This window comes from Fulmarus glacialis, unplaced genomic scaffold, assembly GCF_000690835.1.
Source record: "Fulmarus glacialis isolate BGI_N327 unplaced genomic scaffold, ASM69083v1 scaffold10242, whole genome shotgun sequence".
NCBI lineage: Eukaryota > Metazoa > Chordata > Aves > Procellariiformes > Procellariidae > Fulmarus > Fulmarus glacialis.
Genome location: NW_009198449.1, coordinates 3,374 through 27,808, shown reverse-complemented (window position 1 = coordinate 27,808; position 24,435 = coordinate 3,374). Strand labels below are relative to the sequence as shown.

Below are 24,435 nucleotides of genomic sequence, written 5' to 3'. Positions count from 1 at the left end.
CACAGGATTTATAAAGAACTTAATCAGTCTTGCAAGTATTGTTAGTAACGGAAACAAAAGCGATAATAAAAGGAAAGCAATGGGAATAAAAACACAGAAAGACCTCAGGGAGTGAAAACACCCCCTTTTGATATATTTTTCTATCAGGACAAGTCTTAGTAGGGAAGGAAAAACTGAACCGTCATTGACTTACTCATAAATAAATAATAAAAGAAACCAGAGATGCAACATTCCTACTGAGAAAAGAACCAAGAAAAAAGGAGGGAAGGAAGCAGAACAACTACATCTCTGTCACCTTTCAAGATGCAGCCTCAATTGTCTTCTCCCCAGGCAAAACACTGCTATGGCAGGGAAGAGAACAGACTAGATGATTTTTCCCACCCTTCAAGCTAGCAGAGAGAACTGAAGAATGAAACAATGGTGGCAACCATGCCCTGTGCCCACCACTCTTTTAAAAAAAAAAAAAAAAAGCCAAAAACTAAAAACAAAAAAATTGTTTCCTATACTATGAACACAATTGCTTGCTCTGCTAATTAATTTTTTTTTTCCATTTTTTGGTTGTCTAGAGTTTCAGGCAAACTCAAGAAATTCTGGCAAATCTGAACCACTCTTTATTTCCCTGGAGATAATGACTGTCAATTTAGTGCTGAGCTTCGGAAAACTAGTTGGGAGTCTGCACTGTAGATCGTATTTGGGAATCAAAAGAGTCAGAGGTTCTTCGTGAAACCAGTATAAGTGGCTATTACTGGAGAAAGAGAAGGGGACAATTTCTCCTGAAGGCTTTCCAAAGCCTCCCGGCAAAGTCAAAGCAGTGAAGAGAGACACTGAAGTTTTTGTAACAACAGAAATTATTAAATTAAAAAAAAAAAAAAAAAAAAATCTAATCACAGGATAAAATTTAGATTTTGTTCTTAGCATAAAGTCTCAAGACACAGGCTGGTCAGCCTCACCTCAGTTCCTGGGAAGATGAAGCAAATCCTCCTGGAAACATTTCCAAGCAAATGAAGGACAAGAAGTGAACTGAGAATAGTCAGCATGGACTTAAAAAGGGGAAATCACGCCTCACCAACCTGATGCTCTTCTATGATGAAATGACTGGCTTGGTGGATGATAGCTGATATTATGTACCTTTAATTCATTCAGCAAGGCTTTCTACACTGTCTCCCACAACATCCTCATTGACAAACTGATGAAGTATGGGCTAGATAAGTGGACAGTGAAGCAGACTGAAAATTGGAAAACTGCCAAGCTCAATTAGTTGTGACCAGTGGCACAAAGTCCAGCGTGAGCAGTGACCATTGGTGGACCCCAAGGGTCTATACTGAGGCCAATACTCTAACATCTTCATTGTGGACCAGGATGAACATCAGACAGAGTGCGCTCTCAGGAAGTTTGCAGATGATACAAAACTGGGAGAGAGAGGCTGATACACCAGTGCTGCCATTCAGTGGTACCTTAAGACGCTGGAGGAATGGGCAGAGATCAACCACATGACACTCAGCAATGGGAAATCCAAAGTCCACCCCCTACCTGGGAAGGAATAACCATCAGGACAGACTGAGAGCCAACCAGCTGGGAAGGAGATTGGCGGAAAAGGACCTGGGGTCCTGATAGACAAGGTGACCATGAGTAAGCAATGCACCCTCGCAGCAAAGAAAGGCAACAGCATGCTGGCTTGCATCAGGAAGAGTGTTGCCAGCAGGGTGAGGGAGGTGATCCTTCCTCTCTACTCAGCACTGGTGAGACAACTGGAGCGCTGAGTCCAGTTCTGGGCTCCCCAGTACAAAAGTTACATGGACATACTGAAGTGAGTCCAGGCAAGTGCCACAAAGATGATGAAGGGATTGGAGTATCTGTCCCACGAGCAGAGGCTGAGAGAGATGAGAGAGGTGGGACTAGTTCAGCCTGGAAAAGACAAGGCTTGGGGAAATTTTATCAATTGTATAAATTGATATTGAAGAGGGAGTTTGACTCTTCTCAGTGATGCCCAATGATAGCACAAGAGGCAATGGGCACAAATAGAAACAGTACATTTTACCAAAACGTAAGAGAAACCTCTTCGTTGTAGTTGTGGAGTCTCCAATCTTGGAGATATTCAAAACTCAAGGCAATGGCCTTGAGCAGCCTGCTCTAGCTGACCCTGCTTTGAGCAGGGGGGGTGGAGTAGACATCTCCAGAGATCCTTTCTGACCTCAGCTATTGCTAAATACATGAAAATCACAGAATCACGTATAAGGTTGTGAATTAATTTACCCTGTTCTCTTGCCTCTTATCTTAGCCAAATTGATTTATGTCAAAATTGTGACTAAAATGCCTAGGAGCTATACTAACTACTTTAGACCCTAAATGAGTTATGATACAGGTGATCATAGTATTTTGCCCAAATTTTCAGACTTCACCGATCTTGGAACTAAGAGGTATCCCACCTCTGAAATTTAATCCAATGTTAGTTGTGACTAAAAATCACATTTAATCATTATTTTGTTTTTTCTTCTTCATTTTAGGAAGTCAGCCTGAAGGAACAGAACACCAAGTGGGAGACAAAATTAAACAATTTTACAGAGCAGTAGACAAGAACTATATATAAGAAGTGTTCTCCTTTCACAAAATCTTTAGTCTTTCTGCTCAACCCAAGGAAAAAGAATTTTGCCAATTGCAGCAGTATTTCACTTGACCATAAGTTCCGTAAGTTTAAAACTTTTTTTTTTTCTAATCTGAACACTACCTTAAACAAAGTTTGACAACTCCCACACACTATGAGGCATCCAATTTTCAATTACAATTAAAACAAAACTAAAAAGGAAAGTTGAATATGAGATTGTGACAGATCACACAGCAGTCCTTGTACTCCTTAATGCACTGAAGACAATTTTTGGCTCACAAAACTGTCATAAAGAATTTAGGTTAATGCTCATCCAGAAATTGCAAACAAACTGCAGGCTTGAAGGTGAATAACCCTTACAGATTACCTTCTAATGGACCAGTTCTTTACAAGTACACAAAAGAGTTACTTTTCATAAAAAGATAAGCCTTAACTTTCCTGACAAATCAATGCACGTAAACACTTTGGGGACTGTAGTCCCCAGGTTAAAACAGGTTGTAATCAATACCCCAAAGTAATGCAACGGAAGCATTATTTAATGTCTTTAACCTAACTACCATCAGATAAAACATGGCACGTTGTACTCGCTAGCCAAAAATTTATTAATATTACTGCTCTTCTTGAAAGATATGTGACTTTTGCCTCATAACAGAAGATTATATGAAGCCTTATATCTTAGAAGTGATCATCAGTTATAGAATAGAACAGCTAAAATTTTTACCTTTAAATGTGTTGAGAAAGTCATAGACAAAAACCAAAGAATTGGTAAAAAAATAACGTAAAGGTGTTCCAAATTAAGTTTCAATAAATACCTATTCTGATGGGTGCAATGCCAAAGTTTTAAATAATTATTTTCACTTTAAATTGTTGGGCTAGGATATGTCTTTCCTACTATATATTCTTTACTTTGGATACTTTATTCAGAGACAGAAATAATGGGTAGAGGATCTAGAAAAGAGAAGTACTTGGTACCATTACCCTCATAGACCTCCTGCAGACTGTCTGCCACAGACATCTGACCATTAACTTTCAAGGGTTTTTCTGCAAAGTGTAACTTTGAATGGAAAAAACAGTCAGAACTTTCTATTCCTTTTTATGGATTTTGTACATACTGCCAAAAATAAGAGCAAAATACTAATTTTAAATTCAAGTAGATAGAAAACCCTCCTGTGCAACAGTTCAGGCAACAAAATTGTTTTCTGCCTCCTCCATGATTCATACTACATATGTATATACAGTTTTTTACAAGAAATTGATTGATTCAATTCTGCTTTAAATGAACGATTTATTTTTCCCAGTATGACCCTTTCCAACAGTCATACTCCTCTTAGCCATGTTTGAATTCATTGACTGAAAATTGCATGATATTATCAAGCAAGAAGACTTGGAACTTTTTTGTTACATGATTATTTGAAGAAATGCTCACCTGTTGCTCTTGTCCATCGGTGGCCAAGCTTGAAGGAGTAAAACCAAGTGCTGAAACTCAGACAGACTGTGACTAGATTCCAGAAGTCCCAGGAAGAGATCATACCTTTTTTCTTCATTTTCAACATCTGTTATCATTACCTGGGGGTGGGGGGGAACCAACAGATTTTTTTTTTTTTAGAAATCAATGATTTAAAAGCAATCAAAAAAACTATCTGTCAAGGATATCACTGTTGTAAAACAATGCAGGAACACTGTGAGCGTAGTATTCCCAGAAACCCATTTTCTTACCTCTCATTTTCAATTACATGCAAACAAAACAGGAGAGCACATAGAAGTTGGGGAATGACTTAGGTGTACGTTCTTAAAACAATGTAACCCCACACAAGTACATTCATTGATCAGTTCAGAGGATCTTATCTCTGTGTTCTTCAAACAACCAAAAATTCCTTAAATTTCCTTTTCTCAATATATAGACATATATACACACACATATATACATATTTTTAAAGAATGGGCATGTCTAGTTCTTCCCTAATATATATTACTCTTACTCACCTATGAAAATTTAATAGTTTTATCTGAATTCACAGCATCTAATCTTTTCTCCCACAGGAAAGAGCCCTGAAACATGATTCTAAATTAATTTACCCAGTGAAGAAAATCTGCTGACAAGTACTGTAATATTTCTCTGTAGAGGTGTTTGAACCTAAGAAAAACAAAACTCCACACCCCATCAGACAGCCACCAGACAACTCTATCTCAGGAAAAATGTCCATCTAAGTTTAAAACCTGCAGCTTCTGCCAGGACTTGCACTCACTTCAGTTGATGACAGGTTCTTTTACAGATAATTACTGCTTGCAGTTTGCATGGTAAAAAAGTACAAGCTAAAAGGTCTGACTGTTGAAGGAAGGTTGCTATAAATGAGAACCAACTTGCTACTAAATGAGAAGCAGCTTCTGTTTAAAAGTTTGGCTATCGCACTAGAAGGGCTTTCACAAGTGGAATAGCTATTCGCTGTCTACCTGACATACAAAAGTTCTTGGAGTTTAAAAATAATTTGTTACAATAATAAGGTAGCTTCCTCTGCATTATTAACACATTCTAACACAGAATTTTTTCTTCCAAAGTTCAAAAAGTTCCAGGATATCAAACACTTCAGTTTCATCTTATAATTCCGCTGAAGATACACAGCACTAACTGTTAACTTTTCTGTTTCAGCCCAAGTAGTTCTAAGACATCAAACATGGGCAAAGTTTTCCTTAGTTCTACAGCTACTCTAAAAGATTAAAGATCGCATTCCCATCTTTTCAAAGCGACTCTGATACATCAAGGGCAAATTTTTCAAAAGAGGTTGGAAAACAAAAATTACTGATGTATTTATTGAGCTGCCTACATAATTTGTGACTTTAAAATATTTAGTGTTGAAAAACTGTTCACTTCTGTCTCCAGGGTACATCTGAAAGCACCATATACTAAAACATTTTAGATAGTGATGAAATGTTTCTGAGATCTGTCCATTTAAAATACTTTTCTGTGCTGCAAATGTCACATAGCAGACATCAGTTACCCACTTGTAACATAACTAAATTCCATCTATACTTGTTAATATAAAATATTATAATCTTCAATATTTAAATCACAAGGCTGAAAAGACAAGGGAGAAGAACAGGAAAGTGTAAAAGGGACATAAGACATGTTAACTTCTAAGGATCAAAAATACTTAGCATTTTGGCAAATTATGTACTATCTAGACAACAGAAGCTCTCACATTGCTTCATCTGTCCCCAAACTCCTTTTTCAGACAACTAGCTCTTTAAATATTTAAACAAAGTAAGTAGCATTCTGGATGGTCCATTGAGTACATTTTAGTATATTTGCACAAACAGCATGTTACTTCAAAACACAGGCTAAATGTTCAGATCTTTCTAATGATAACTCTAAAAATGTCAAGAAAGGGCACAGATAGTATTAATAGGTGAGAAAAGCTGTCACAGAAATTGAGCCATTAGTAGCAGACAGTAGATAAGAGCAGATCAGACATCCTATTCTGATTTAGATTGGATATTAGGAAAAATGTCTTCACCGAAAGGGTTGTCAAGCATTGGAACAGGCTGCCCTGTTCCAATGGGTGGAGTCACCCATTGGAAGTGGTGGAGTCACCATCCCTTGAGGTATTTAAAAGACGTGTAGACCTGGCACTTAGGGACATGGTTTAGTGGTGGACTTGGTAGTGTAAGGTTAATGGTTGGACTCGATGATCTTAAAGGTCTTTTCTAACCTAAATGATTCTATGGTTCTATGATTCTACTCAACATGAACTGAATTCCAATAATTCTGTCTAATAATGCATCTTTACAGGCTCGGGTTTACATTTTTTTAATGAAGTTAATTAATCTAACATTATGATGTTGTATTTTGAACAGCTGGATCCTTGCAACATGATTGCTCATAACAAAACACATATTAATACGATCAAAGTAAATCAGAAAAATTAACTTTCTATTCTTCAGTATGGTGTGCATTTCTGCAGTATTTCTTTCTACAATGGCCTTTTTCAAGTCACTTACATTTCCCACTAAGAGTAATAAAAATAAAGTAAACTTTCTACAGTGTTATTTATTTATAGTTTTTAAGAAAACTATTGAAAATTCACTTTTTATATGACACTTTAAATGCATGTCACTTCCATCTCCTGTGAAACAGGTGAGATTAGAAAGTAGCGACATAGCGTATAACTATGCATACTTTTAAGAGTGCATGTGGTGATCTAAAAATGCAGCACTAAGGATAGAGGAAATGGAAGGATAATGAAAGAGCAACAAATGGAAAATACCTAAGTATTGATGGGTAGATGACAAGTATGATTACTTTCAAAAAAATGACTAGTGTTATCCTACCTTAAACTCCTCACCCCTCCATCTTTTAAGTCCTAGCTATTTTCCCTTCTCCAATGTATCTTATGCTTCTGCTGCATCTATCAGTCGTCCCTATACTCCACATATATCTGTGTATCAAGTATGTTTTAAGCATTATTTCACTCCTGTGACAATGTGGTTATTAAAATAACTTTTTTTTGAAAAAGAAAAGCCAAGATTCAGATGTAAAACCATGCTTTAACACCAAGAATGCCTGACTGTGTGTGACAATGGTCACACAGTCAACTGTATCAGGAATATTTTTCAAAAGTACTCTTGAGTTGAAAGCATCATCAAATACACACTGATTCTGCAAAGATTGTGTCTACACTTCACATTACATGTTGATAAGTAGTCCCACTGTTTAAATAAGATTGCACAAAGTCTAAAATTGTACCTTCTGAGAAGCAGCTGTATTTAACTTATGTGTATATGCCCTTACACAATGAAGATGATTGAAATCTATGCACTATTTCCCCACTAGCATCACTAGAAAAATCCTAACGAGCAGAAGATCAACACTATGTACCAGAAACACAGACAACAATAGAACACGTAAAATCTTCATTTCAAGGTACTATTATTCCTATAAAACAAAGAGAGCATTGTAAATTAAATATCAGTAAAGTAGCAATATTATCTGCTATGAAGTAAATTAAGGCACTTGCCTTAAATAGCTTCCACACTGCTTTATAGTTTGAATAACAAGATACCTTGCCCTCTCTCTAATTCTTTCCTTATAATTCTCCAGAAACAGAAGTTACAATCAATCCAGGAAAAAAGTGATAGTTCCTTGCTACAAGAAAGCAATACTTTGGAGCAGCACATTGGAATGAGGCTTTTTTAAATTTACATTTACTATACATATATATATGTGTGCGTATGTATATGTGTGTGTGTATGTGTGTGTGTATATATATACACACACACACACACAGAGAACACAGGTTTTCCTCTATACCGTCTCCTCTTTCCAAGGCTGAGGAAGAGCATGGTGAGGAAGCAGCGACCTCACGCAGCACAAACAGAGCACGTTCTGTCTTAAAAGGTAGAAATTTCATCTTAACAGACATGAAAGCTAGCTGAGATGAAGTTACCATGGTTAGTTAAGCCTGTTGTTTTGTAATAACACAGCAAAGATTAAAAATTCCACTTTTAACTGAACACTGTCTTTGTAGGGCTCTGAATGATCTATTCAGATGACTCTCAATGTTGTAATGCAACAAGGCACTGCATTTTTACCAGTATGATCATCTTTAAACCATGGTAATGGGATACTATAACTAAGCTTTCCCACCCTTCTTTTTTTTTTTTTTTTTAAAACAAAAACCAAAAACATCCTTCTAAAATACTCAAAGGCTATGCAAAGATAACCTGCCATGAACAGTTCGGAGCCCTGATAGCACAAGTGCATGTAAAGAAGAATCTGTCACTAAACAGAATAATGAGACCTATAGCAAGGTAGTAAGGAGTTTGCTTGAACTTCAGATGATCCCAAAGGAATATGAAAAAAGAAAAAAACAAAAGCAAGGAAAAGGAAAGCAAGGACTTTCAGTTTTAACAACAGATTTGCTCAATTCTGTCTTGATTTTCCCTTGTTTCATGCCTTCTCTTTGGCAGTAGAACACAGCTGGCTTCATTTTTTTCATTAAAATAAAAGGCTGCACAAATATTTACCACAATGGGAAAGTCAATTAGAGGAATTAATTTTATAAATGATACTCATGATAGATTATAAAAAAAAATACAAATTAAGTAAAACCAAATCTTATGTTAAACTGTTAAAATACACAATTTCATTATCAACGAGGGACTACATATGTTTAAAATCAAGAATATGCAAACATCTGGATATGCTAATGTTCCTTAAAAAAAATACAGAGGAAATTAACAAAGCAAAATACAGGCTGCACAAACAGCACTGAGTGTTGCTTAAAACTGCATTAGATACTACCAGCTATCTGAACCAGTGCAAACTCCTCTCAATCGTATGTTCTCCTCCTGAGCATTTTGCTTTTACATCTTTTCCCAGTTTCTCCTGTTATTAATTAGCAGTGCTTAGAATGGTCCATAAAGGAGTTCTGACTCATCCCATATTATCACTGCTTAATAAAGGCAAAAATCAGTCCACTTTTCTCAAATATTGACGAAGACAGAAAATTAACCACATTTCTGAATGGGATTGCAAACAGCTGCTACAACATGTAGCAGCTATGGTATGCCAGAAGACAAAAGTCAGATTTTCTTTTTACCTATTATTTTGCATGTCTTTGAGTATAGCCACATAATACACCTCATTGAATTACATGATTTTAGCCATCAAAACAGCTATTTTTCCTCAAGTAGTTATGGTCTGCTTACCAGTAGCAGAGACTTAACATAGCATATGTTCAATCACACATCCTCTTAAAGGGAAAGTTGTGAATTTGCTGTAACTTGCAAATCTTAAGAAAACTAAAACACTGCTGAAAAATTTATTGCTGAGTCCACTTATTTATCAAACATTTGGCCAAAATATCTCTGTTTTGACATCATTTGGCTAGTAGGAAGTTACATCAGACAAGATTCCTGCAAGCTTTTTAAAACATTCGGTTTTATATAAAAAAACATGTGAACTATACGGGTATGGGTGCTTTTACTGCTAAAGTATAAATGATAAGAAGAATCTGGCAGTTGGTCGAGATACTTGTAATCTCTTCAACAGTACATTATCTGAGCACAAACATACCCTTTATCTGACTTTAGCCATCCTGAGCAAACTTGGAAGGCATGTTCTTTATATCCAGTGCTGAAATAAAAACTTAATGCACTTAAAATCCCTACTCAAATAAAACCCCAAACTGTTCTGCCTGATGATAAAATCTTTCAAAGACGTACATCATTCTCTTCCCTCACAGATTAGATCCTATTAGATGCCCAAAATGTTGAAACCACTCAATATACTTTATCCGCTTTCAATGCACAAAGTTTTGACTCATCATCTTGTTCCATAGATTTATTATTGCTTTATAGATACTCATCACATGTGACACACATGAAGGAGTCCAAACACAAAAAGTTCCCTCAAAAGTTTGTTCTGTAGCTTTTAGAAGCCTAGTATTCTATAAAAATTATAAGATGATACACTTGAAGAATGTTAAGGTTAAATAAAACTGTGGACGAAATACATGACTGGTAAAGAAAACCTTTGGCATGGCAGTCTGCAGGATCAGTTGTTTAGTTCAGTACCTCATCTCACTTTTGGAAGTGAAGTTAGTTTAAAATCACTATTGACAGCAACAGCGGAATGTTTATGTATCTAAATTGTGTCCCTGAGGCATAGATATCCACTATATAATGTTCTCCTAATCCTAAAGGACAGAGACACCTGATAGAGCTGTAAATGCTTTATTGCTAAAGCTAAATAATTTGAGAATCTGGTGCTGACCAACTTGGCTGATAACCTAGAGAGAGTTTTGTTTAAGAAACGGAAAAGCCAATAAAAAGATCTAGCCAATCCAATCCTCTCCTTCCCCTGAGATAAAGTACAAAATGCTGCCTATTTACATATAAGAATGGTGAGCAGGAGAAGTAATGCAGGCAGACCCCTACCTCCTTCTGCCCAATGAAATCTGTTTTGCAAATTACAGTTTTACTCCCTGTAAACATGGCAGAGCCATGGTTTTCATTAACAGATTTTGTTCACTACTAATGTTCTAAGGAAATAATTGGTAAGGGTGTTTGTAGCCAAAGAATTAAGATGCAGAAATCAGAAAAATATTTTGCTTCATTATAATTGCTTGTTTATTGAGAAAAGCTATATCTGTGCTTAAAACCAACTCCCTGTATTAAAGGCAGAGACATTTGTGGTTTCCAAGAGCTGCAACCAAAACCCTACTGATTTACATGATTATAAAATTCTTTTTATTACGTCCACCAGATTGTAAATGTAAATATTTCAAAATATGTTCATGTTCCTCACTGCAGCATAGATTTGAATTAATACGGCATTGAAAACAGAAACACTAAGCAGGCATTTGAGTAGTCCCTTATTGCTATGATACATTCTCAATTTGTCAGGACTCCCTTGTAAAATGCACTATGTTTTTATTTATCTTCCCCACTCCCAAGCTCTAGTGGTAGAGAATTCATCCATACTGCATTTTAAAATAATAGGCAGATCTGACATGAAAGATTTTATTCAGCTTCGAGATAGGGAATGCTGATGCTAAAACTTGCATCCACTCATTAGGCAGGGCTTAACATGGTTTATAAGCAATGACTGAAAAGATTAATAACAATTTGATAGAATTTCTGTAAATGCCATCTTGGTGTGCTGTTCACAGCACAAAAATACAACACTCTTGTCTTAAGGAGTTTACAATCTGATTAGGTAAATCAGCAAAGAAAATACTGCCTTTCCTACACAAAAAGGTCAGACAGGGTTGGTCACTGAAGAATTTAATCTTCCCATCTTGTGGGTCAACCTGTAGTCCGTCATTCCCTATTCTACTGGTATCTGTATGGCTACTGAAAAGTCTGCACAAGCAGTTACTGAAACCTATTTCCAGTACAAGGCTGCAAAGCTAAAAGCTTGTTACAAAAGACATATAAAATTACAAACTAAGTTAAATAGGTATTTAAAAGTTAATTACTCACAATATGAACACAAATGTGAAAAATCACCAGTAAAAATAAACTGCAAAAGTGAACAACTGTTTCTGGAAATGTGTAGTTACTGACCCTGCAAAGATAAGATTAGGAGCTTTTAAAGGATATTATTTATTTAATTCTCTTCAAACTGTTTCAAGATGCTAGACATCCCATCAACCTTGATGTTAGACACATTACATACTTGTGAAACAAAGCAAAACCACAAGCACATATTGAAATATCTTATGGAGGAGGCCATTATTGATAATCTACATATCTCTATGTACAATTTTATGCAATAATTTTGCACTAAAATCATAACTTCTGTTTGAGCTAGAATGCTTCCCAATAGAATTAGTTTTTTGACTTAAGTAAACAAGTTTAAAGTGTAACCAAGTAAACAAGTTTAATATCTTTCTGGTAAATTAGTCACACCTATCACTCAAAAGGTAACTCTTCTTAATTTGACTTTATCAAGACTCCACTTACTAGATCTTGCCATGGTAACACTTGAGTTTACAGCTTGTCTATACAGAGTTGTTGCCAGTTCCTATTCCTAATTAAAGCCCTCTGACTACTCAGAGATGAGGACGATACTGGAGTAAATTTCGTATATACTTTTCCTTTTCCTATTCTTCTTTCCATGTCTGTTTTTTGGCCACTGTTGGTCACAGAACACTGGACTGGATTGGACGCTGAGCTGAACCAGCATTGACATTTTTATATACTCACACAATAATTAAAATTTACATTACAAAAACACTGGGCCCACAATATTTTGTTATATGTTGTTTCCAAGTGGAATTGAGGGAACACAGGGACTCAAGCAAGCTCACCATTTTCAGTGTGTGAAATGTGTACTCTCCAAGGTAGCTGAACAGGAGTCAATGAGATCAAGCAAAAGTTGCTTCTCAAAGATATGTTTTACAGACTTCACCTCAAACTTAATATATCCTTAAGTTCCTTCCCCAGTATTTATCGAAATTTTGAAGTTTAAACAATAATGTGATACAGTACTTTTCACTCTATGTCCTAGCACCATACTGCCATGTACAGAGTTAAAGGTAATTAAGAAATATAATTTAAAGAACACATTTATACAGCACTAGGTTTTATGTACTTTAAATATTCACAATGTTTTAGAATTAAATTCGGAAGATTTCCTAGAAAAACAAATACTGCTAAATGACTGCTGCGAGGCACTGACATATACTGCCTCAGCTTCCTTACTCAGCATTCAGTCTTAGTACTGCACTTACTTCCTATTTTTTGGAAAGCCAATAAGAACTTTTACTTTTCAGAAAACCCATGGAAAGCTGTGGTTTAGATTATAAAATTATTAGTTTACTCACACCACTGTTGGATAAGAAAAGTACAATTTGAAGAGGACATACACACAACTAAATTGTAAACCTGGCAAGTTCAAAGCTTTCCTATGAACTAAGTTACATTAAAAAAATTTTGTATGCCAATGTGTGTCATATGAGAAATCCATCTTTCCTTTAGCACAGATGAGTTTTACCTTCTCAGAAATATATTCCAAATATATTCCCCTCATGGCAGAGGAACCTGTCAGTTTTAAATGAGACTTTTTAATCTTACTTTTTCCATCTGCCCAAGTTCACATGTGGATACTCCTTCTTTCAATCCATTTTGGATCTTAGTAAATGGAAATATATTACATAGTAGTAAGTCAAAGCTGAGAGATGGTGACTTTTTAAAAACTGTTCTACCGGGCTCACAAATGCCCCCGTACAATGATGGAATTTAGTTCTATTTTACGAAAAAACATTGTAAGAAAAACACCATCTGGTTTGGAGCCTGGACCAACGTTGCAGATTAAATTCCCTTCGTTGAAAGAAGCATTACTGAAGCCATGCCTATGGATTTATCCCAAATAATAAAAAGCCACAACTTTATTAAGGAATATCAGTAAATCTGTATGTTATGATGCAGTTCAACCCATGTTCTCCACTTAAAAAACCCACCACATTCAAAATACTATTGATTTCCATTACTAGGGGGAATATAACCTGAGACAGCAATGCAAAGGCCTCACATCTCCCCTCCATCTGAGTTTAAGACCAACAAGCAGACAGGAGTTCTTGGTGGACTATATTCCAAGTCCTGAACTCACAAGGAGAACGTGGGCTGCTATGACCTAAACTTTGGAAAAACAGCCACTGCCTGATAGACCAGAAAGAAGTGTCTGCTATCAAAACAACAATCTCAGAACAATTAATAAAAAATTAAAACTGAAGTCAAGAGTTTTGCATGACAAACTGTGTTCACAACCCCTACCTTCTACCCCAAAGGAGGGAGAACTCTGAGGTCACGTTTTCTTGCACTTTCCCCCAAAGCTGGGCTTCACGTATTAAAAATTACTATGAATATGAGTGCTGACCACATATGAAAGCCTGCTGCACACAGATACTAAAGGGATATGCATAATATCACAGGTCAAATCCTGCTCCAACTGAAGCCAGTGAACAGGATAAGCAAGTTATGCGATTCAAGTTTAAAAACAAATCAACCAGAAGCCTACTGGTGATGAATCAAACAAAGGCTCAGACACATGTTTAGTGCCTATCTTGTAGAAACAACCAAAAACTTTTTTCTTCTGAACTGATTTATATATTTTTTAATTCCTTATCTGCTTGATATGCAGCTCACTAACACTAAGAAATGCATGTGGATTCAATAAACGCAAATACATCGCCTAATGCATAAAAATGCATTACTCATGCAGAAAGTAAAATCCATTCATTTGTATTCTGTAGGAGACAATGTCCTAATCTGCAAATACATTTCAGCACAAAGAAAAGCTCTGAAGACTGTACATAGATATTAATACAGAGATAAGGGCAAATAAAGAAAAAATTACGCATTTGAAAGATTTATATAACTAACTAGCTAAAACTGAAAGAAGATTAACATACATGTAATTTAAGATGTATATTGACTAGGTGTCAGTTAACAGGTAAAAATTTGGATTTATGTAAATCATGGCTAAAACTAACATCTGTGCAACACAAGGGACTTAAAACCACCTAAGTCATTTTACTTGTATGTGCCACCTACTAATCACTTTTTCATATTTCATAATCTATGTATAATATAGATACCCTACATTTAGAACAGAAAAGGGTGTTGGAAGATGCAGCTTGGAAATAACAAGATTTTAATCCTTAAAAATTACTTTTAACTTTGAACTGTTAAATAAGCAGTTTCCCCCCATACCTCGTACAAGTGGCTCTTCAATTTACCTTTTCTGATCATCACTACCATCAAGAAGCAGTGTGTGCACAAGCTCCTAGTATTCAACTGTATGTACAACTGGTGTCTTGATAATCAAAGTCTGCAATTCTTGCTAATAGAGGAAAAATGACTTTAAAAGCTGTTTTCCTGTAAATGAAAACTTGTCAAAATTCATCTTTCCAAAATGTTATCCTGCAGATAGGCTAAACTGACAAAGTAAAAGATGCATTTTTAAAAAGAACAACCCACAATAAACCACGATACACTCTTTTAGGAACAACAGGTTGTTGATGTTGACTCCAATTTTAAGTAATATTTATTTAAGCTGTAAAAATTGAAATAAATGAGCAGCTTTGTTGCTCAGAAGAAGGTAGGCAGCATCATGCCACTGTCATACTAAATGGCATTATGTAAGCACTGCAATTGGTGGTTTTCTTTTTGATTTGATGTAGTCAAAGTCCTAGCAGTCACAGCCATGATAGCCGAGTCCTTATGTAATAATAGCAACAATGTAGAAAAAACCCCTCACTCTCTCAATCAACATGAACTATCAGAAATTACTATAAGTAAGAACTATTTTAAGAATACCTGAGAGGGGGTCCTCAGAAGACACTGAGTTTACAGACCTCTAAATAAAAAGTGTCAGCTAGCAAGATGATTGATGGAATAAGATAAGACTGTTTGGAAAAAAGCATAGCATCAACTGAACGTCACAGTTCTTAATACAAAATACTCATTTAAGATATTAACAAAATAATGCCTGAACAGTTTATATTTTCAAAAGGCTTTTAACAACATCCCTGACTAGAAACTACCGAAGAACTTGATCTGCTAACAGGAACAAAAACAAAAAACACAAACAAAAAAACCATTTTATTATCAGATGGTAAAGATAAAAAGTAGAATTTCTCATGATTTTATGACTGCTTCTTTGCTTATATAAATTAGATGATGTTTTTGGAGGACTGCAAGCATTGAATAGATAATACTGCACACAAATGAGCTAGCTTATGTTCGTCAAGGACACTGTAGAAAGAAACTTCCAATTGACTTAAAAAAAAAAAAATCTAAGCTAAGTGAATGACCATATGATGGCAAATAAAACGTAACAATGGTAAAGCCACCACATTTTAAAATATGCTAAATTAGCTTCATCAAGACAAAACATGAACCTGAGCCTCACTGAATGAAATTCAAAGACCTCTGGTTAATGTACCACTGAAGTCAAGAGAGCAATCAAGGTGTTGGGATGCATAAGTACGGACTGTTAATTTCCACAAGGACATCACATTCAGTTCTCCAATTATCTCCTTTCAGGAGGTATACTGCACATCACAGTAGGCTCTGAGGTAAAGGGAAGAATAGTTACAGACATAGATAACACTGCGGATGAGGTAACAAGACTGGAATTGTTTACTTAGATTCAGTAAACAACAGAACAAGGAAAAAAGTGATGAAGTACATAAAACAGAGCAGAGACTTCGATGTTCTGGATTTTGCTATACTATAAAACATAGAACATCACCATATACCAAATCACATAAAGAAGTTAAAAAAAAAAAAACAACCTTCTACAAAGTTTCAACATGTTTTGCACTCAATGCTGTATGGTGCACCAACGCCAAGCATCTGGCAAGAGACACCCAAGGTTGAATCACAGTTCATCCACCAATTGCTTTGCAACATAGTAATAGAACTCTGAATACATCACTAATGAGCTCTTAATTTTTCTGAAACTGAGATAGAAGCAGAATATGCAAGGTTTAAACCGTTCTCCGCCTATACCTTCATTACAAAAGACCTATTACAGGAAGTGAATTATCCCCCATGAATCCACTCCAGAGCACTCCTATCTTCCTCTGAAGCAACTGCTGCTAGCCACAAAATACTGCGGTACACAGGGCTCGCATTCGAAACAGTCATGTTCACTCCAGCTATACTGCTTCTCTCTCCATTTTGTCTTATCCGTTTTACTTGCGTAGTTAATGGAAAATATTTCATTTGCATCTTAAAAGTATTTAATTAATCATGCACGCTACAATTTATGTTCCCAGAAAAAATACATTTCACACGTTCTCATATGGATAAATTGCATCTTCAAGGAACGGAAATTAGTGTTTCAAAATATTAATTAAAACTTAAATTAAATTTCTTAAACTTAATTTTTATGCATTACCAGTAAAGAAACAATGTCTCTAGAATTATAAACAACATTGTAACAAATTTACTTAAAGGTGATAGGACCATAAACCTTTCTTCTAATTAAGCATGTTTCATAAATAAAAGATGGCTGAGAATTAAACAGATACAGCTCCTTCACCTATATTTTGCCAGATCAAGCTAAATACAGGTCATTGTTATCTGATAAATTACTTCAGCAAAATGACTTGGGAATTCTTAAATCTCATTCTGCTTTCCAAACTTAGGTTTAGACGTAGCTGACACAAGTACAGGTAATGGGAAAAAGTTGAAAATCACAGGACACTGAATTATTCCCATTGAAACCTTTCTTTATGAGGTTGTATGTAAACAGATAGACATTTTTCATATACGGGGGGAAGAGGGATAAAAGAGCAATGGAGGCTTGACAGCCATAGCCAAGTTCTCAGATAGTCATTATGTTAACGTCGACATTACTAAGGTTGCTGAGACACAAAACTTGCACATGGCATACATAAATTGCCTATATGAAGGAAGGGCAAATATATGGGGGATATACACAACACAAATAGAAATTAATCTGGCAATTTTTCAAAGTTAAACTTTAGGGAAAACAACCCCAAAATAAGAAAGGTGCCTAAATTTACAATCTTAAATTCATTTTAGATATCCCTTCCAATTTTCAAAAATGCTTAGCCCTCAGCAGCTCTGTATACCCCAAGATCATGAAAAAAACATAATATAACAATATGAGGGGAAAGGCTAAATGAGATTACCTTCTCTAAATGACAAAGCTATTTGCATTTAAGTGGCATACAAACAGTAATTACATTTTGCATTTGCATAATAATTAAACAATCCTTTTAAGACAAGGTGTGTCTTACAGAAGCTTCACAATTATTAACTTCTTATCTTAAACTAACCCTTGGTTTACCTACAGAAGCTTTGTTAGTGCTGCTGTAACTTCCTGGGGCAAAACCCTCTTATTACTGTAACTTATGCCTTGTAACTGGTCACTGAACTGAGCGACTCTGTACACATTCATGTACACATATCCTGCTAGTTGATACCTTACGTATGTGAGACAATGCTATGTCATTACAGACTACATTTTTATATATTATATGAAACCAAATGGATTTCCCATCTTAAATGGATAAAGCTAAAATTTGATATGAACATTCTAAACCACGTTTTCCTCACCCCCCCCAAAATTTTTTTACATATAAAAAAGTCAGTATTTTGACCCATATTTTTCATGCACCAGTTAACTAGAAAATTACAGAACCTGAAGAGCTTAGATAAAATTCATCAGGGGGATTAAAACAACGCATGCCTCCTCCCTCTAGCAGCGTGGGATGCTATTGGAACATGAATTAAAGACCCTCAAGTCTTTGAAAAATGAGGACCCCTAAATTTTTAATTTTGTTAACTAATCATTAGAGAACTGGAAATTGCTGTGTTTCTGACTGTTTGATAGGTAGCTGCTTCTATAAAGTACATTTTTAATTTTGTAAGAGCTGGCTTGTTTCCCAGCAGCACATTGATTTGTGGGACCACTACTTGCAGCACCTACAGCATAATTAAATACTAAGTCCCTCCTTGATATATGCAAAGTCTGACTAAGAGGATTAGTAGACACACTGAGGGTGGCTTTCATACATTTTCTGGCAATTGAACACTGCAATATCATTAAACTTATCTTTACTCAATAGAAATCCACATTCATCCTTTACAATATCTGCTGTCCCTTTTTGTACTAAGGAATGGTAAAGGAGAAGATGGATCTCCTAAAATCATGTAAGAAATGTCAAGCAAGAAAGGATAAAACAATCCAGAAGTAAGTTAATGGATACATTTTAGAAATGTTACAATGTAAAGTTCATCAAAAAAAAAAAAAACAAACCACAAACCCAAACCAAACCTTTACATGCATTCCTCTACAAGCTAAAACCAGCATTTGATCCACACACACCCCTCTTGGGTTTTTTTGTTGTTTTTTGTTTTTTTTTTTAAATGTGATCAAGGCTTTTACTACTTCACTGGATGAGAAAGCATGACCAAATAAATAAAGGTGTAATGATGTTAGAGAAATTGATACCTACAGACAAGGCAGACTGACATAGCAGTCTGAGCACACGTTTGAAAGATGTAATTCCTCATCTCTACTTTTTGACCCTGCTTCACCCAGGATTACCCAGCAACCTAATAAAACTTTTAAATTGTGCTTCAACATCCCATTCTGTGGAACGGGATTGCTTTTGAAGGTCTTTGCACCTGACGCATTAACTTTCACAAGAACCTTGCTTAATTAATGCTTTGCCAAAGCAAATCTCTCTGCTCTTCAGCAGTCATGTAACTACTGAATTCTGCACTGTTCTTGTTTCACTAACATACCACGAAGGATTGTGAAATGTACACAGTTTTCAATATGCTATTTTATTATGCTATTTTCCCTGTTTGTTAATACACAAAATAAGCAAACTTAATCATCAAATAAGGTCATCACTTGCTTTTTCTAATATCAACTTGTAGACTAGCATTTGACATCAGCTGACTAGAAGAGGAAAAAAAAAAAATAGTCTAAGTAGTGGATCACTCATTTGTTTTCTTGGACATTTGTGAAGAACTCTGAATTTCAATGACTGGTACCTAACAGACAAACCAATATGACTTTTCCGTCTAAATTACATATTAGTTACCTAGCACAAAATATGAAAAACAAAACAAAAAAAAAAGTATTGAAAACAAAGGGTTCTCATCTATTACATTTAGCTTGAACTGACGTGAAAACTAGAATAATTTTAAAATATGTTCCAACAGGACTCTTATAATTGGTATGTTTTCCTGCTCAAAACTAGGAGTATTCTAAAAATCCACCAATTCAGGAAACAAATTATTAACAGATTATATGGAGAGACCTAAACAGGCTGGAAGATTGGACCAACAAGAATCGCACGAGGTCTAGCAGCCATGCTGCACTCAGGACAGCACAGGTGGGGACAGCCAGGCTGGGGAACAGCTCTGCTGAGAAGGCCTTGGGGGTCCTGGTGGGCAGTGAGCTACATGTGAGCCAGCAGCGTATGCAATGCATTCAATTAATTCCTAAAACATCACGAGACAAAAGCAAATGGATGCGAGTTTCATGTTGTAAAGTTATATCCATTTTGACTTACCAGATTATGGAAGAAAATAAAAGTGATCTTATCTTATATATTCTCAAAAAACCCTCTTTTAGACTTGAAATGCTTTTGGATTGGAAAGCGGGTCACAGGCAACACAAATATTGACAAAGGACTGAACTGAAGATGAAGAATCCAATCATAGACAGACACCTGAAGAGCAGTTGAGGAGTTAAGCGCTGGTATTATTGTGAATGCAAGAGAAGAAGTAATTTCTAAAGAAAGCAAGAGATTTCTTTTTCTTTTAAGATTTTTATTATGATTATTCCCTTGGATGATCTTAGCACACTGAGTCAAGACTGAGATACTGCTTTTGTTTTAAATTAATATAAAATGGTTTTGTGCATGGATTTTTTGAGGAACTATTAGAAATATTCTATTTTAGTTCCATAAAGTCTTAGCATTTAGAAAATGGACGAAAAGTAACTCTGCTTCTGAACAATTCTACGTGCAGCAAGTGATACTCATCTGATTTCAAAACGGCACAATCTTCAAAAGACAAGACTACTTCTTCCTGTTAAGCCTTTAGTATATTTTCATTGTACTTAGAAATCTAGAACCTCTAAAAATACGTACGTTGATATCAAGCACTTCACGAAAATGAGTCATGAAATAAAGCAGTTAAAATATTAATGAATAACCAACAAGAGCCTTTTTGTATATATGGATTTTTTAATACTCTACTCGACAAACTTGAGCATTTTCACTCCTGAGAACATTCACTAGATGACCCTTATTAGTCTTGGATCAACTTTTACATATACTTAAAAAATGAAAGTTAGGCATTTTGTCACCCTTTAATTCAGAAGAAAAGTTAATCTGGTTTAGACCTGAAAACTTGAACTAGAAGCACTCTGTCTCTCTTAGTTGGAAACAAATAAATATAGCTAAGAGTAACTTCTTTCAGCAACGATTTTACTTTATTTTTTTCCTGACTTTCCACTGAAAAAGACTTAAAATTATCACTTGGGCAGTTAAAGGTATGAGCTGTTTATAAGCAACTATTGTCTTTCAGTTGTTAGGTGCTGTCTCTTAAAAGACAATAGCACATTAACCATGACCGAATGCATTCCCTAACAATTAAGTCTTTCCATTTGAAAAGAAAGAATATAGAAAAACTTCAAAGTCAATGCTTGACATGGACAAAAATCATAAGTGTTTAATCAAGTTCAGTATTATTACTCCTGATCCCAAACAAAAGCTGAGGTACTCCTGATCCCAAACATTAACTTTACATAACTTTGTTTTTCAAAGAATCATAATGTATTAGAAACCTGATTCAAAAGGAAGATAGGATTAGTTCCCATACCAACAGGATGCATTGCAACCATATATTGCAAAACAGCATTTCATCACATAATCCATGTATAAAAACAGTCTTATCCTATCATTTATAGCAGTCAATATTAATACCTTTGTTTCAGGCCAGCAAGCTCTGAGAACAGCTTGTGTTCTGAAGTACACAAGTAGCTTGCTATCGTCATCACTGAGACGGAAGGCTTGCTCCAGAATTTGCAATACTCTGATGCGAGGCTTCACTGCTAAAGAGTCATCACCACAGAAAGGTCTCAACCACTCCAGAAGGTCATCTGAAGAAACTACTTTGTCCCTGTAATTAAACAATACTATGTTAAACAGTCTTTGGTAATCCTAATGAAAGTACTACGTGTATTTTCAAAGCTGTTAACAAGTACATTCAATACGTAACAAATACATAACACTGGAAATGGAAGAGCTCGGCTCTGTGAGGCTGCAGAGAAACTAGCCCTCTTAAATCAGGTGCCTAAAGCTAAGTGGTGTAAGAACGTTTTTTGAACTTCAAATAACCGTGTAATACCATAGAAATCCATCTATACAGTTACATATTCTCCCACATACTACCTTGATTGCCAATTGTATTGTAATGGTGCTGGATTTCGGCACCTGAAAATCCAAGCCTTTTTATGGTGTCTGGTCCTGACTGATACCTGTACTTCCACCCCATCTGACTTTATAGAAAACCAGCTTGACTGCTTGCATTTTAAGTACAACATTTTTATATCTGACGTTTATTCATATTGTCCTATATTCTCTTTCTTTCCTTACAAATCCCTTCTTTACGCTCCACATACACAAATTAGTTTCTCCTGATTGTAGCTCTAGCCATTTCTTATTTTTTTCTGTACCATCTCTAGCAAGTTTGATTATTGTATGTTCTAGTATGATAATGATTACAGAATGTCCATAATCCCCAGAAAGAAAAAAACCAGACATTAAAAAAACCTAAGTTTTGGGGTTTTCCTGACTTGGCTAATTAGAAAAAAACTCTTAATTAAATAATTTGATTCAAAAAATGTATTATATTGAATACATTCTAACTGTGTGAAAGCATTTACAGATTGTGAAAGTACACGATTGCCATGAACTAGCTAGCAGTTGCAGACAGAATAATCTGTTATGTCCCTTAGAGGCTATAAACTAGCACGTAACAGATCAGTAAATGCTATTCTACTATCTTTCAGTAGTGATTTAAACTAAAGCTACGTTTTTTCTCTTTTAAAAAAAAAAAAAAAAAAAATCAAGAAAGTGGTTCCAGGTGGAGTGCGATTTATAACTAATGTTCCTTTATTTGTCTTAACAAGAGAGACGAGAAAGTGATATCAGACAGAAAACACTAATTTATCCTGTCTTGCAGCTCTGAAATAATAAACATTGACAGCTTAGGTTTTCATATTACAAGGATTTCAATTTTACTTAGGCTTTATATTGTCTGAATGATGCTGTTAGCTCAGAACTTCAGCTAAATTAGACATGCCTCTGTCGAACAGGTGGCATTCAAACTGTAAATTAGAAGTTTGGGAATTAAGAGGACCTGCTGGAATATTTCAAAAATTTTGTGGAGCTCACACCTGATGTCTATATGTTTTCCTGAGGGAAAGATTCATATTTTGTAAATTGAATAGCTGAGGTTTAAGAAGATAAATAAGAACAAGTATTTAAATGAATGTAAACAATCTCCTGTAATCATGACTTTCAGTCCAGCTTATTGTTTCAGCAGTCAATTGTTGATGAAGTATACAAATAAGACTCCAGAAAGTGCATCTCAGAATAAAATATTACCGACTTTCTCATTCTACCTTATAATATTGCAAATGAGATTTACTGTAGATTTTTACATCAATTCAGTCTACTTCAGTATCCAGTATTTAACTAATTTAATGTCAGTGGAGAAGCCTCCAAACAATAGTGTAATTAGTTTTGTTGGCTACCAGAGAGTATGGGGTTTTATTATTATTATCATACATGAATTCTTAGTTTGTACATCTGGAAAGAAAACTGTTTGGGTTTTTTTTTCTTGTCTTTACTAGAAATGCAATGGAAAATGTCCGTGAGACATACAGACCATTACGTGACCTGAAATAAGGACATCCCCAAAAGAGGAGAAAAAAATTATACAGCATTTGTGAAATTGTTTCTGCACTATACCCTACAAATATTGACAAATTTAGATATCTAAATTCAGATATCTGAAAGTAAGTCATTATTATTTGTAGTTTATCTACTAAACTGAAACAATGCAGTGAAGTACTCCTGGTAGATATACAATCTGCCGTAGTCACAGCAGAAAAACCATTTTCTCAAATCCCCATAACACAGTTATCTCAATTTTCAGTTCAGTGACTTGCTTTCTTCCAAATGATCAAGTAAAGGCTTCTGTCAGGACTCAGATTTTGAACCTGATAAATGATGGCCTGTTCCAGAATAATCTTAGAAAATTAAGTGCAAACCCATTATATATATCCATGAAGAAAAGTCATCCATATTCAGTATCGTACCTTCAATGCTTTCATGAGAAATATCTTTCAAAGTCTTAACCAAAGAATCCATACAGTAAGTTCTTACCCTTTCTCAACACTTGCATGCACTGCAGAAACGATGCCTTCTAGAATTCCAAGTGGATCTTTCACTGATGTAGATGAGCCACCATTTCCACTATTAAGGAAAGACATAAAATTACCATAAAAATGGTCCTTAATATCATACCTAATTCTATCCACCTGTAGGATTTACATGAATTGTTCAATAATATAGCATTTTTCCACTTTTCCTGCTTAACTAGTACCTTTATTTTTATGTCAAAGTACTGTGAGGAGCAACAAGAAAAGCAAACAACTAAAATACTTCAGTGAAACTTGAAAGAAAAAGAATAGTTAAAATTTAGCACTTCTAACACAAAATAGGTCAGCAAAATATCCACACATGATCTCATTACCTTAA

The 24,435-nt window shown here is 35.3% G+C and overlaps 1 protein-coding gene across 1 annotated transcript in view; it reads right to left on the bottom strand.

The window, feature by feature from the left end:
- LOC104073211 (neuroblastoma-amplified sequence-like) overlaps window positions 1–24,150 on the bottom strand; it is a gene marked incomplete at its 5' end in the record, with an annotated part of 45,743 nt that extends 21,593 nt beyond the window's left edge. The window contains 2 exons of the mRNA XM_009572906.1: window positions 21,592–21,787; window positions 24,061–24,150. Of these exons, the coding sequence (XP_009571201.1) occupies window positions 21,592–21,787; window positions 24,061–24,150 (286 nt within the window). The remainder of the gene's footprint in view (window positions 1–21,591; window positions 21,788–24,060) is intronic.
- Window positions 24,151–24,435: the final 285 nt, after the last annotated feature.